At 51.0% G+C, this 15035-nt stretch overlaps 1 protein-coding gene across 5 annotated transcripts in view; it reads left to right on the top strand.

The window, feature by feature from the left end:
* The first annotated feature begins 212 nt into the window (after positions 1-212).
* Positions 213-15035, top strand: part of Rasgrf1 (Ras protein specific guanine nucleotide releasing factor 1) — a 105588-nt gene continuing 90765 nt past the window's right edge. For 3 of the 5 annotated variants that reach the window (XM_027922980.2, XM_027922968.2, XM_027922966.2), the window contains exon 1: positions 213-488. In XM_027922980.2, coding sequence (XP_027778781.1) covers positions 213-488 — 276 coding nt within the window. Of the gene's footprint in view, positions 489-1472; positions 1476-15035 lie in introns of all 5 variants that reach the window. The other 2 variants (XM_027922972.2, XM_027922983.2) reach the window with 1 other exon arrangement.

The raw sequence follows: 15035 nt of genomic DNA, 5'->3' as shown, positions 1-15035 counted from the left end.
CGAAGAGGTTACACGGGGAATGATACATCTACATTGAAGAAGCCTCCGCTCAGCTCTAGATCCCAGAGTGTAGATATTTGGGGGGGGAGGGGAGAGCGAGAGGGAACGAGCGAGCGCCTGAGAGAAGCAGCGCGGCGCGCACAGACTGGGGGTTGCAGGGTGCCGCGCGGAGAAGATGTAAGCGCGTGGGGTCTCGCTGGCCTCTGAGCACCATGCAGAAGGGGATCCGGCTGAACGATGGCCACGTCGCGTCCCTGGGACTGCTGGCGCGCAAGGACGGCACGCGCAAAGGCTACCTGAGCAAGCGGAGTTCGGACAACACAAAATGGCAAACCAAGTGGTTTGCTCTGCTGCAGAACCTGCTCTTCTACTTCGAGAGCGACTCCAGCTCTCGGCCCTCAGGGCTCTACCTGCTGGAGGGCTGCGTCTGCGACCGCGCGCCCTCCCCCAAGCCGGCGCTCTCCGCCAAGGAGCCGCTGGAGAAACAGGTGAGGCGAGCGCGCCGTCCTGACCTCCCAGACCCCTGACCGCGGCCCTCTGGGTTCAGGGCCTTTGACCAGCCTTTGTGATTGAACTTTGGCCCCTCTACTTTCCGCACCCTGGCCGCTCTGGGCGTCTCAGTGGGAGGAGAGGCTGACCCTGCGGCGGGCAGAGGGGGCAGGGACTGCGGGCAGGGAGTAGGTGAGGGCTGCGGCTGCCCTTCGCCGGATGAGCGCTGTGGGAGACGGGGTCAGAGGGACCGAGACTTGGAGATGCAGAGGGAACCGGGGTACGAAGGAACAGACTGAAACATTAAATCTGGACTCAGGTTCTGCCAAAAATGATGCCCCCGCCCCCATTCCCCCAGCCGTGATAGACCAAATTGTCTGCCCTAGACCGGAGGAGGTGTAATTCCCTGTGCTTGGGCATTGGGAGGGCGAGACAGAGGCATCCAAGTGCCACGGGCCCCTGTCTCACTGCAGCTGAGGGCCAAGAGCAACCTGCGCTAGCTCCGCTGAGTTGGGGGTTTGCGGGGCCACAGGGGTAGGTTCGTGCGATCGAGCGGCTAGGGACTCCCACCCTGCCCCTGGCCAGAGCAATAAACCTGGGGGGTTCCAAAGACAGCGCTAATGCGCCGGGGCTAGAGCCAGGGCTGCGGAGGCAGCAGGACAAGTGGGCGCTTCTCTCCTCCCCCGCCCCCTGCGCCGCCGCCGCAGTCGCGGCTCTAGCGCTGCGCTCTCGTTTCCTGAGCTGCAAGGCTAAAGGGCCAGGCCTGGATCTACCCGTGTCTGGGCCGGGAGGGGTGCATCTTTGGCAGGGAGGGAGGAGGGGCACCTGCAGCCGCCTAGTAGGAACACTCCCCGAGAGTGTTTAAGCTTGATGTGCTCTCAAATGCGTCTGGTCCCCCCTGACTCCGGGAAGATAAAGTAAATGGTAGTGGGTCCTAAAATGTCACCACTGGGAGGGACCTGACATCTATGGAGCCCAACCAGCAAGTTATTGGGGGACACTGAAGTCCAAAGGGAGAGATTCACTTAGGCAGTGGCATAGCAGGAGTTGAGGCCACACCAAGATTTTGAGAAATCAGATCGCAAAAGCCATTGCTGCCTGCAGACTGGTGGAAATTGAACTGGCTGAAATAGAAGCGTTGTTTGAAGTCTCCCACCTAATTGTCAGGACAGGGATCTGAGCTCTATTTCTCTGGCACATCTCCCTTCTTTGCCTTCAGAGCATGGGTGTTAGAAGATGGTTTCAGTGTGGACAGGAATTTTTGAGGATGGGTCTCTGGGGATGTCAAGCCAGATGGCAAAGATGGAAAGAACAGCCAGTTTCAAACAGAGCCTAAGAAAGGAGTCGCTGGGAAAGAGACCCAGGCTGGGCCAGAGACTTGGCTCTCAAACCCTTCTTAACTAACCCTTCTCCAGCCAAAGTACACCTGCATCTACCAGTGACCTGCAGCCCCAGCCCCAACCAAGGCCTCCCTCCATGGCTGAACTCCTGGGCTGGCAGGGAGGGAGAGGCAGGGTAGCTGAGTTTGTGTGGGCTCACAGTATCTGTTCTGAATGCCCCTGGACATGAACACAGCCTGACCTGAGACTGAATCTCAGCTTTATGACCTCCTGACTGTGTGACTTCAGTTAACAAACTAAATTTCTCTATTTTGTAATCTGTACAATGGAGATAACACAGATCTTTCTGAGGTTTTGAGAATACTAAATTAAATAATGTATATGAAAATATGCTCACAGTACATTTTAGTGGAATCTAAATAAATTTCACTTCAATCTAAATTATATCCACGCGGGCAGGGTTATTGAAGTCATTAGATGTTAAAGCTGAAAGGAACTCAGAGATTGCACCACCTACCCTTCCCATTTTACAGACTAGGAAAATGAGGACCAAAAAGAGGGAAGGGAGTTACCCAACATCACAGATCAAATCTAGCAGGATCAGACCTAGAATTCACCCACTGTCTAAGAATTCCTGAAAATGAGACACCACATTGATTCCAGATCACCCAACTCTTTCTTGGTTTGGGTACTGAATCATGCTAGCAATGGATCATGTAGGGACTGAAGTGCAAAACAGATCGATGATATGCACATGTGTTCGGAGCCATCTCCCCAGAAATCCTCAGGTGGATTCTCAAGAGGAGCCCTCCCAACACCAGTGAAGAGAGTAGGGTTGGGAGTAGCAGGTGATAATCTAGTGCCAACAAGCTGGGCACAGAGTTTTGTTAAAGACTAATGCTTCATCTCATATGCTTATAACGATGTTTCATTTAACTCTAGAGAAAGTTTGATACATGTGGGAAAGTAGATCCTGCTCCTTTGGCCCATACCTGTGTACAAAAGTTCACAACTTTTCCCAAAAAATCTTTGAGTAAAACTGATGGCTCCAGCATCGGCTCCACGTTTCTCTGTGACTTGGGTGTCCCATGGTACAAGCTACAGAGCCAGTGTGAGAGGCTCCAGGCCACCCTGTGACAGGTTTGAGCTCACAAGAATCCTATCCTTGAGTTAAAACCCACTGGGGTTGTGGTGGAGTGCCTGCGACTAATAGGCCTCAAAGAAACCATCAATTGGACTGACTTAGCTAGTATCTGGTAAGACTTGCTTTTAGTAGGGCATCATTTCTACCCAAGTCCAAACAGACAGCTCCTTTCTTGAAGGACCAAGAATAGTTTCTGAGACAGAGAGAACAAGTCTTAGCTGGGAACCCCCAAATGGCAGTGACAGAGTCAGGGATGAAGCACATAGTAGATGCACAGAAAATGATGATTAAACAGGACTTGTTGGTGTATCCTTTATTAATTCTATATTTCATATCCTGAGGATTGACTGGGTGCTGGGCCCTGTGCTGGAACCTAGGCCTAAGAAGCTGATTGTCATAAGCCCTGGGCCCCTGGGGAAGATAAGAGCGGGCACCTCAACTTAGGAAGATACTCTAATTCTGGAATACACAGGCTGCCTTGGGACCCAGGTGCTGAGTACCTGCTCCATCCTAACCTAATGCAGTCCACCTGGCTGCACCCAGCTTGGTCTGACTGCGTCTTCCTGGGATCTGAGGGTCTCATGAAGTCAGATTGGCACAGCCATTTCCCATGACAGCTACAAGCACTTCGCTGGCCTGGGCCCAGCTTGCTCAGTCGCGACCTCTTTTCCTTTGCAGCCCTGCAGCCCACACACCAAAGGCCTAGGTGGTATGGATTTAGAGTTTGAGTTCATTTTTGGTAGAGATTGGCCCTTGGTGTTCCATACTCTGCTACAGAGTAGAGTCATGCCACACTTGCTTTTCCAAGCTCCTTGAAATAATGTTTCTAGCTCCAATTGCTTTGTAGCAAAACCCAACCAAACCAACCCCAGCACTCCCCTCACTTCCCCACCCAGATGGAGATCAAAATGTAGGGGTCAGGCTCTTCCTGACTCACCTGGGACAGAGGAAACACAGCAGTCAGAGCCTAGAACCCAATGTGAACAGAGGCTCTGGAAACTGGGGACCTCTTAGTACTTCTCGTCCACCCTTTCCTGGAGAAGAGATGAAGCCCTGTACTTGCTGTCCTCATCATTTTAAGACACTGTCCTCTTGGCCTGGAGGATCAGATCCACAACAGCTTGGAGAGTTTGACTATGCCCATTTTACAGATGAGGAAACCGTCTCCTCAGTGGCTACCCAGCACTGCAGTGGCAGAGATTCATTTTCTGGCTTTCTCTCTTGGCAGTTGTGCTGGCGTCAGCACAGAGCAGACCCTCCCAGAGCTGGAGCACACTCGAGCCCTGTGCCAATCAGCAACATGCAAACCCGAACGTAGGAGAGTAAGTTGCTCTAAAAGCAGCATCCCTCAGGACATGGAAGACGGGGACACTGGCACACTGTTGGTGCCAATAGCTCAGACTAGAGGACTTGTACCCATAGGAAGCCAGAAAGACTGCCCCACAGGTGTGGGGTCCAGGATTTACTGTATGGGGTACACATCTCCCTACATCATTCCCCAGCAGAAATGGAGTTGTGCCTTAAATGGGACAAGTAAAAATCTGTTCCCCACCTCCTTCTTGGTGACAGTGGGGTAGAGGTCAGGAAATCAGCCTAAGCTAAATTCTCACAGTCATTAATTCATGCAGTGCCCAGAGTTGCTCTCTGTGCCAGGCCTGGGCTCGGTCCCCCAGGCATAGAGAAGAAAACTTCATCCTCGTCTTCCAAGTGCCCATGGTTGAGTGGGGTGCTCTCCGTCTAGGCTCACCCCACAGTAACCTCCAAGTGCATGGAACACTCCCTCCCAAAGAGCCCAACACTGTCCCAGCGCCCCTTCTTGGTTAGGAGTTTAGGGCCACCTGCTGACCTGCTTCATCCTTATCCCACCTTGCCCAGTTCAGCTCCCGGCAGCAAGCAGCCAGAGTGTGCTTTTGTTATTATTATCATCGTATCCTTTAAAATTTTTTTGATTGACATATAATAACACATAATATTTGTACATATTTGTGAGGTACAATGTGATGTTTTGATTCATATATACATTGGGTGGCGATCAACTCAGGGTAATTAGCATATCCATCACCTTAAACTTTCATCATTTCTTTATGGTGAGTACATTCAGATTCCTCTCTTCTGCCAGCCACTAGCTGGAGGACCCCTTGAGATCCAGCCTGCTGACCCTTCTAGTCCAGCCCAGTTACCCTCTGCTTCTTCCCCTCTCTCCTCTGTCCACAACTCCCCAAGGAGGCCTCCCCTACCCTTCCTAGCAGCTCTGGAAGAAGCTCTTCTCTCTGCCTGGAGTGATCTTCACTCTGCCCCCATGTCCTTTGGATGAATAGCCCCTTCTCCTCCTGCCTCTTCTGCAGGACTCCTCTCCTCCCACAGAAGCCAGCACAGCTCCCGGATTCCCTCGTTGAATTCATAGATAGCCCTCTTGTCTTCATTCACAGCAGTGACGATGATGTCATTACAGTCCATGATGATGTCATGCACTCGGCTGGCCATTTGGGAATGGCCATTTCCCCATTAGAACTAGACTATGCATCAGGAGAGCATAAGACAGCAGGGACAGGAAGCACATCAGGGATTAATGTAACTGAGTCCAGGTGACAGGTATAGAAACCCTGAAAGGAAAAAGGAATGGAGGTCTAGGATAAAGATTGCATCAAGAGATGCTCACATGGAGAATTGGCAGGACCCGTGCTCCCACTGGATGGTATAGGGCAGACGTCGGGAACACTGATGTCCACATTTTGCGTTAGGCCACCAGACAGAGGCACACCGCCAGCAGAGAGGGAAAGGTCAGACAGAGGAGGAGCTGGCTTGGGGCAGTGGTAGATGATGAGTCCCATCATAGAAGGTCAATTTTGAGAAGCCTGAGGGCAGACGTGATGAGGATGTTTACAGAGGCAAATGAAGCCACAGGAGGAAAGTGGCGTTTGTGTTGAGGGGGATGGACCAAATGAAAGGGCATGTTCAGAGGCTTGGCAGGTGGCTGCCCTGCTGCCCAGAGCCCAGGGAACGAGGCCACGTGGCTGGCCCAGGGCAGAGCCAGCTGGGCAGAGAGGTTCACCTGGTCCCTGGGGGTCTGCCTTCATTCTTGGCTATCAGCCCCTGCTGCCTCTTCTCTACGAGCGGCTGTTGTTGGAAGGTGAACTCCTTGGCTCATCCACACTCGATTTTAGCGTCTCAACCCTGGCAGGCAGGTCCTGTGGCTCCCAATTCACAGAGGCTTTGCCAAAGCAGCATCAAGAGTAGGGTTTGAAATTCCCTCCCTCACCGTGGCTGTGGACAGGTTGTCCATCCCCCCCTCCCCCACCTATGGGTTTCCTGCCTCCATCAGAGGAGCCCTGGGGGCCACACCCCCACACCATCAGAGCAGCCCCATTTTTAACTGATTATTTATTAAATTTCCACTTAAGAACCCATCGTTATTAATGATTTTAAAAAGCATTAATATCTTCATCAGAATTATTACTAAATGCTCTTCAGTTCTGACGTGTTATGAATGCAGGTTTAAATGTGTATAATTTTATGGTAGGATGCTTCAAACACAAGGCCAAAAATGCTGAATAATAACAATAAATGCAACTTATTAAGCCTTTCTCAGGTGCCAGGCACCAGAGTGCATGATTTACACAGAGTATCTCCCTTAATTATCCCAACAGCCCTATCAGGTTAACACTGTGGCCCCATTTTCAAAATGACAAAACTGAGGCTCACCGATGTTAGGTAATTTGTTCAAAGTTGTAGAGCAAATACGTGGAGAAGCTGGCACCCAGCCCGACTCTGGAGCCTGTGCTCTTCAAACACAAAAACTGCTGGGGGCTGGGGATGTCGCTCAGTGGCAGAGTTCTTGCCTAGCATGTGTGGGGCCTGGGTGCCATCCCCAGCACTGCTAAAAAAAAAAAAAACACACAAAGACTGCTGGGGGACTAGCTCTTCCCATCCTCTGCCAGGATAGATGGAGAAAAAAAGAATTAACAGCAAGTGAAAATATGTCAGAGCCACTCCTGGGACTTGTGAAGGTGGCTTTTGTTTCTGCTTGGGTGGAAATCTTGCAACTCTGAATCCCATGATCAAGGGGAAACACTCCAAGGCAGCCATCCACACCCCACAGTCCGGTTTCCCTGGAATCCGTGGGAGCCTGGAGCTGGTGCCCGCGTACACGCAGCCAGGAACAGAACTCAGCCCCCTGATGTTTATGCAGGAGCACTGGTGACGCGTGGACTTGACAGGGGCCCAGAACACTGCCAACGCCCAAACGCTTCCGTGAGGGCGACTGTCGTGCAGGGAGCAGCTGGGAGGCTCGGACACCCCCACGCCCCGTCCCCCACTCAGAGAGGAGTGCGCAGCCTCCATTTCCAACTCCAGCCCCTTCACCGAGGAGTTCCTCTGCCTCTGACGATGAAGCAGCATAAGGGATTTCCAGCTGTGGGTTTCCGGCCCTGGCTGTGGATCCTGGCTCTGCCACCTCCTGTCTTAGGAAGGTTTTCAAGTTCTCTGAGCCTCAGTTTCCCCATCTCTATGTTAAACTGGGTTCCATGTGAGAAGCAGCACACTGCGGCAGTTACAGCTTCAGCTTTTGCCTTTATGATAGCAAGGCTTTTCCTCAAAGAGGCAATGGCACAGGTTGCCCAGGTCTCTGGCAGGTTTGAAGCAAGTCACACCAAGCCCTGACCCTGAATATAAAGAGAGGATGCAAGTCTTAGCTCAGAAACCTGTGAGTTCCTGAAAAAGTCAGAGTCAGCCATGCCCCTAAAGCCAGGAAAGAAGATTGCTGCAGGGAACTCCTTTTTCCCTTGCAGCCACACCATCACCCACCCTGCCATTTGACCTCCAAAATAGCACTCTGTTCCATCCACTCCTGTCCCTCCCTTCCTGCACCCTCAATGCTATCATCTCACATCTGCACTTACACAGTAGCCTCCTCTGTGGTGTACTGGTCAGGGCAAGCTGAGTTGTGCTGCAGTAACAACCAGCCCCAGATCTCATGAACACGACTAAGATATGTTTCCTGCTCGTGTTTTATGTCCCATGCAAGTTGGCAGGAGGAGGATGCTCATGGTGACTGCTCAGGGGCCCAGGCTTGTGGAGGCTTCATTCTGACACCAGCCCTCATGATCACCTCAGCTGCAGGGAGGGAATGTGGCAGATCTGTCTTTAGCTTTTAAGCTTCCACCAGGAGGGATTTACTGTAAGCACAGTTCACTGGACAGGCTTATATCTGAGGAGAAGGGGAAGAGCAGACCTACCATGTACCTGAAGAGCAGAGTGCCAGGGTTCCCAAGAGCACATTTAGCCATCTCCCCCATGCATTGTCTTCCCAACTCACTGTCCTCTCTGCAATCAGAACAATCTTCCTAAAGCACAAATCTGATCATTACACACACACACACACACACACACACACACACAGCAGCTGGAGATAAAGGCAAAGAGCCCTCGTGATGGTTAATGAGGAGGCAGAGAGTGTGCGGAGTTAACTCTGCTCATGCTTCAAGGGGCAGGACCGTTGCCAGATCTGCCTTCCTTTCATTAAGCTCAGGGACTCTGTCATCCTTGACCAAGTGCCACGGAAGCATTTTGGCCACTGGGCTCACCAGAATTAACAAGGAAGGGAGTTTTAAAGGCTGAGGTGTCATTGTGAGATTGTTAACGCTCCATTGGTAGTGTTCGCTCAACAAGAATTGACCAGTACCTCCTAGGTGCCCTGCCTGTGACTGCCTGGCACTGGGAGGATGGGGGCAAAGGACCTGCCCTGGAGGAGCTCACTGTCCAGTGATGGGCAGGTGGGAAACAGATAAGGATCAGGCAGTGCAGGCAGGGGAGTTTAGGGGAGTCTAATAAGGGCACTTCCCCAGGCTGGAGAGACCAGGAAGACTCCACAAAGAAAAGGACATGTCAGACAGGACGTGTCAGATAGGAGAGAGGCCAAAACCACCCCCAAAGCCTGTGTGTGGTGCTGCAGAGCCTGGGCCCTGCCCAGGCATAGTGGGGAGTCGCCAGGACTTTGAGCAGGAGGGGGCCTTTCCCATCTCTGTTAGGAAGGTCCCTGAAGGGTGGGAAGGAATGGGAGAAAAACCCATCGGGAGGCAGGAGGCCAGTCAAGCAAAGGCTACAGAACCGAGCAGTGACAGGGGCCTGAATTTGGGGAGCACTAAAGGGCCCCCTTTGCTCTCATCCCAAGTCTTTTGAATGCACCATGGAATCCATTGCTTTGGCACATTGCTGTGCCACTAAAACCATCTAGAACCCCAGGGGTATTAAAACTGTGCCCCAGCCTGGGTTGGGGCAAAGGTGGGGAATGTCAGGGTCTCATCCTGTGTTCCCACAGGATGTTGCCACCACAGCTTCCTAGCCAGCCATGCACTTGGACAAAGCACTGTTTCAGATTGCAAAGTCCACCTGGTTGACCATCCAGTCAGCCAGCAGAGTAACCCTGCGGTCACTGCAGTTTCACTCAAGAAAGACATGATCCTCACTGGGCAGAGGACACTCAGATGAGTGGAGTTCCCTCTCCACACAGGTAGCTGTTGGGGGTCTGTTTTGGGTTCTTGCTGCTAAATGTCAGAGTCAGAACTTGAACCAGACTTCCCTGCTCTGGGTTGATTGGTCCGTAGACTTTCAGGCTGATTGTTAAATTAAGCAACTTTTATTTTAAAGATGAGATCTTTTTAATCCTGCAGGGCTAATGCAGTCTCTTTCCTTTGGAAAATGAGATAATTATTTTCCAAAAGATACCTCCTGGTTGAACTTTGATTTTCTTCAAATTAGAAAACCCAATTCAGATCTTAAAATCAAAGCCTTTCAAAACTGGTTTTAGAAGACTGAAGGGATGAATTTTTAGCAACCTTAGCTGGTATTCCAAAAATCCATCTATAAATGCGGAGAGAGGCCTGGCCTAGCCTGACTTTTCCTCTGTCAGACTTCATAGTGAAATATCACCAACTTTGTTTAAATGCCTCCTGGGCTCTTACGCAGACTTAAGGTAGTGACATTGTTTGGAAGAAGCTGGTCACCTGCAGTTGCTCAGCCTGCCCGGGCCCCGTCATCGTGAACCCACTAGTGCCCTTCCATCCTCTTTCCTCCGTCAATGGGCCTTCCCTGCCCTCAGTTATACTAGTTGCCAGCTGGGCTCCCTTTACCTCTGGTCAGAGCTGCGGGTAGCGGGAACTGACAGAGGGAGGCTGGGTAGAGTTTCAGGAGGAGAGCAAGTACTGCAAGGCTTTAGGTGAGGACAGGTGAGTTATTACATCTGAGAGCTTCCTGGTGGCCAGGGCAAACAGGGAAACAGGCTAGTTAGACTCTCGCTGCCTCGTGGATGAAATGAGCAAGAGTCTTATGTTCTAGGGGTTTGGATGAGAAGGATCCACAGGGAAAAGAGGCTGACCTTGAGGGCAGAACCCTGCAAAAGCAGGGGCCTGCCCCTGTCAGCTTTTCCTGCTGGATCTCAGAGCTTGCTGAGCATACTCAGTGGAGACTAGTAAAATTCGGGAGGCTAGACTGATGGGGTCGAGTGAGGAGGGTCCTGGTGACCACACAGTGCATGGCACAGTTTGAAGCCTGGCGAATGGAAGCTGTGAGAGTGGTCAGAAGATGTTCCACATCCATCACACACTCAAACAGCAGTTCCTTCATTTATTTAAAATTTTAGAATTGGTAGCACATTCCCACGCCTCAGGATTCAGATACAAGAAAGTATACAGTGACAGTGCGCTTTCCTCTCCTGCTTCATCAGGCAGTCATCATTACCAGTTTCTCCCAGAGAGCATATGTATGCAAATATATGCCCAGATATATGCACGTGTACATAATTGTTATACAAATTGTGATATAGTATAAACTCTGTTCTACACCTTGTTTTTCTTACTATTTACTGGGATGATTCTCTGTGAGTATAATGAGATTGTCCTCATTCTTTTTTGTAGTTACATGGTATTCCATTATGTGGCTGTACTGTAGTGTTTTTAGAAAGTCTCCTCTTGAAGGATATTTGGATAATTTGAAGTCTTTTGCTGTTGCAAACAAAGCTGCAACTAATAAATACTTATTTGCATAGGTCATTTCTTTTATATATATTTTTCTAATTAGTTGTACATGACAGAATGCATTTTGACACAGCATACATAAATGGAGTATAATTTCTCATTTGTATGGTGGTACATGATATTTGACAGGTCATGTAATCATACATTGCATAGATCATTTCTAACCAGGTTTTGGGCAGAAGCTGAAGGGCACGTTCAGACTGGAGTTTAGACCTTCATTTAGCAAACATCTGGAGAGGTTGGGGGGTAGGGAGGTGAAGGGCAGGCTGCCTGGGGTACAATGATAGATTGGAAGATGTCTGTGCAGGACCAGCCAAGTGTGATGGTCACCAGGACCTGCCTCATCTGTGGCCGTGGCTCCCAGGGCACCGAGTCATATACTGCACATTAAAACAAACCATTCGGCGGGCAGTCCTGGGCTCCAACAAGGCCTGCTTTGAGGCTGACTCTGAGGGAGAGACCGTCACAGGGCTTTTAAGCTCTGGCACTGCAGTTATTTCCCAGGTCCTCTCTTCTCCTGGTGGCCTAGGCAGGGAGCACCGTGGAGCACAGGATGGCATACAGGGGGCTGCTCCCTAGCAGCAGGCCTCATCCTGGGCAGGGTTGCAGGCTGAAGGGACTCATGGCTTGGACCTCACAAGAGACCAGGATCTGGAAGGTCCTGGGGCAGGCACTCAGCTCGGGAACAAAGCAGGGGTCTTGGTGCAGCAAGCAAGGCCCTGGGAGACTTGGACTTGAGAACTTAGGGGCTGAGGTTAGGCAGAAGGAGGTCCTGAGGTGGGCTCCTGACCCCATGTCAGGCACATCAGATGAGACAGGGGTGAGTGGCAGGGCAGGCGGGTCCTTCCTGGATTGTGTGGGGGCACCAGCGACCTGGAGAACAGATATTACCATCAAGTAGGTCCTGCAGGAAATCCTACCCCCCAGTGAAATCCCCGCTGGGTTCCAAGCGCAGGGGGGTGCAGCCAGACAGGGAAGGCCAGCACTGATGAGCCTGCACTGCGTTGCAGAAGCTGTGAGAGTGGCCAGAAGATGCTCCCAGGATAGCCTGCAAGAGCCAGAGGACAGGTGGCTGTCCCTGGGAGCTGGAGTACATGACGGGGATCCTGGATGGATGTCCCCTTACTGAAGGAAGAAAGGTGAGGGTGGACTCCAGACCATGGGACACACACACCCATGAGATTCCCTGTAGCACAGCTGCTCTCTGCACTGGGACATCAAGCAGCATCTGGCTGAGCAGGCTGGCTGAGGCCAGGGCCAGCTGGGACCTCAGCCCAAAACTCAACCAGGAAGGAAAGAACCAGGACCTGGTGGGGGAGAGGCCAGCCCCACCTAACCAGGGCAACAGGGTGGGAACAGTAAGGGATGGGGTTGCCCAAGAGCCATAATGCCCATCCTCACCCAGACCCAGCCCACCCCTCCTCCTGGGTAACACAACGAGCAGAGCCGCAGACTCTGGGTCTGAATTCCCAAAGGCAGGATGAATAGGAGAAGGCAACAAAAGGGGCAGGGGAGCTGGAGGGGCTGCTTACTCATCCAGACAGAAGACGATGTGTGGCAGTGAGGATGGGGAAAAGGCACAGAGTAAAGAGATTTTATAGAACAGATGGAGCCAGGAGTGGTGGCACACACCTGTAACCCCAGTGACTTGGGAGGCTGAGACAGGAGGATCACAAGTTGGAGGCCAGCCTCAGCAACTTAACAAAACCTTGTCTCAAAAATAAATAGATAAACAGACAAACAAATAAGAAAGAAAGAAGAAAAAGGTCTGGGGATGCAGCTCAGTGGGTGAGCACCTCTAGGTTCAATCCAGGGTGCCAAAACTAAAAAAAAGAAAGAAAGAGCAGGCACTCAGTGGCCAGTGAATGAGGGAATGATAAAGAAATAGGAAGTGAAGATGAGGAGGAAGAGGAGTCCAAAAAGTGCTAACTCATAATAACCCCAGATCTTGGCACAACTGTGACCCCGTTCTGCCTACAAGCCCTCCACTCGCCATCAGGACAGGACTGAATTTCGTGCTGTGTGTATATACATATGTGTGCACATGTATGAATGTGAGCCTTTTGAACCAGGCCTCACAACAGTATCTATTTTAAAGAATCCAGTGAGATAGGTTTTGTAAAAGGGAACTTTCATGGAAGTAAACACATGTTTTGAAAATCAAGGCTAAATAATAAATTTGAACCCAGGTCTGATGACTGCAAACCCTGGCATAGGCCACAATCCAGGGCTCCAAAGTGAACTCCTAACACCCTCACACCGACAACCAGAATGTGGATAGATTTTTCTCCAAAATTGAAAACAAAAAGTTTCCATGGAGGAATAAATTCCAGAAGAAGGTCTTTGACTGCAGGACTGCTCAGTGCCTTCCAGCTCTTTCTGAAGATTCAAGATCTCTTTCATGAAAAGCCCATTCTGCTGGGCGTGGTCAAGCACACCTGTAATCCTAGCCACTCAGGAGGCTCAGGCAGGAGGATCACAAGTTCAAAGCCAGCCTCAGCAACTTAGGGGGCCCTAAGCAACTCAGTGAGACCCTGTCTCAAAATAAAAAATTAAAAGCTCAGTGATAGAGCACCCCTGGGTGCAATCCTCAGTACTGCAAAAAAAAAAAAAAGTAAATAAATAAATACAAAGAAAGGAAGAAAAGACCACCGCCAACCCGTTCCAACTCATTCCACTGCCCATGCCTGAGGGGCAAATTCATGCCACCTACTTTGTGGTTATGCTATTAGCTCTTAATTAGCTGATTAATTAATTAATAAGCTGGGCTCATGCCTTTGGTAATCCATTCATAAACAGGCCAAGGCCTGGTGCCAGGCTTCAGAGGTATTTCTTAGTCAGAAATCATTTCTTTGAGAGGAACATAAGCCCATTCAAAGCAGCCTAAGCAAAATGCTTACCGCAGAAATTACTGGAACCCAAACAGAGAAGGAACCCTCCTGCCCTGCCCTGCCCTTGTCCCCATCACTCTAGTGACGTTGGCTCCTGTCTGCTCCTTCTCTGAGACGCTCTGCTTCCTTCTTGTCTCTGCCCCACACTTGGAGCTCAGCACACACAGCTGCCCAGTCTGATCTCTCCATGTCTGCTGCAGAATCCAGGAGCCTCCGGCTGGGTGACTCTGGGGCAGGTTTCCACAGCTGCTCCTGGTGGCTGTATCCTGGTCTGTAGGTCTCTGAGAGGGTGAGGGGGCAGGAGGAGAAGTGCCTGATCTGGTGCCAAACAGCGCTCCTCCCTCAGGGGCTTTGGGCACCAGGTGACAACAGAACCAGTTGGGGGTGGGTAAGTAACACCAGTGCCCCACCCCCACACTCTGCTTTCCTGGGTCTGAGGAGGGGCTCAAGCATCAGTATTTCTTTAAGTTCCCAGATATCACTGATAAGCGGACGATGCAGACTCTCCACTGCAGAGGCAAATATGGCCTGGGTGGGAATGGGTAGGGCTGCCGGAGCCCACGGAAGCCTGCCCAAGCCATGGTGAGGGACATGGGCTAAGAGCTGATTAGGAGGAGCACCTGTGCCCTTCTGGAAGCACTTGCCCTGTGGTATATATGTTGTCAATCAAGCCAGAAGGTGAACTGGCTTCTTCCAGGAGGCTGAATAATACATCTTGGTCAGCTTAGTGAATGATCAATCACTCAGAGAGTAAAAGATGTGAAAAGTTTACTTCTCATGACTTACACCACTTGTGTACAGTTGACCGAGACAAGTGTTACAGTCCTGCTTATTGAGCAGTGAGGAACCAGAGCTCTGGGAGGTGGAAGTTTCTTGGATATTGGCACCAAGGACTGCAGAAACCCAGGCTTATCCTGAGACAAGAGGGGAAGTAGACCCAGCCCAGACTGACATTGGGATAGGGGGAGATACCTGAGGTGCAGGTGGAGAGGAAATGGGCAGGAACCAAGACACAAAAAGAGAGAGAAGATAGAGGACCGTGGAAAGAGCAGAGGGGTGGACATGATACCTCTCCAGGTTCAAAGAACCACGAGGCAGGTTCCATCTAGAATGTTGGCTCATCCAAGCCAGAGGCATCCTT

The sequence above is a fragment of the Marmota flaviventris genome, chromosome 2 (assembly GCF_047511675.1).
Source record: "Marmota flaviventris isolate mMarFla1 chromosome 2, mMarFla1.hap1, whole genome shotgun sequence".
NCBI classification, from domain to species: domain Eukaryota; kingdom Metazoa; phylum Chordata; class Mammalia; order Rodentia; family Sciuridae; genus Marmota; species Marmota flaviventris.
Note: the sequence above shows the minus strand (reverse complement) of the source record. Positions and strands in the feature narration are given on the sequence as shown.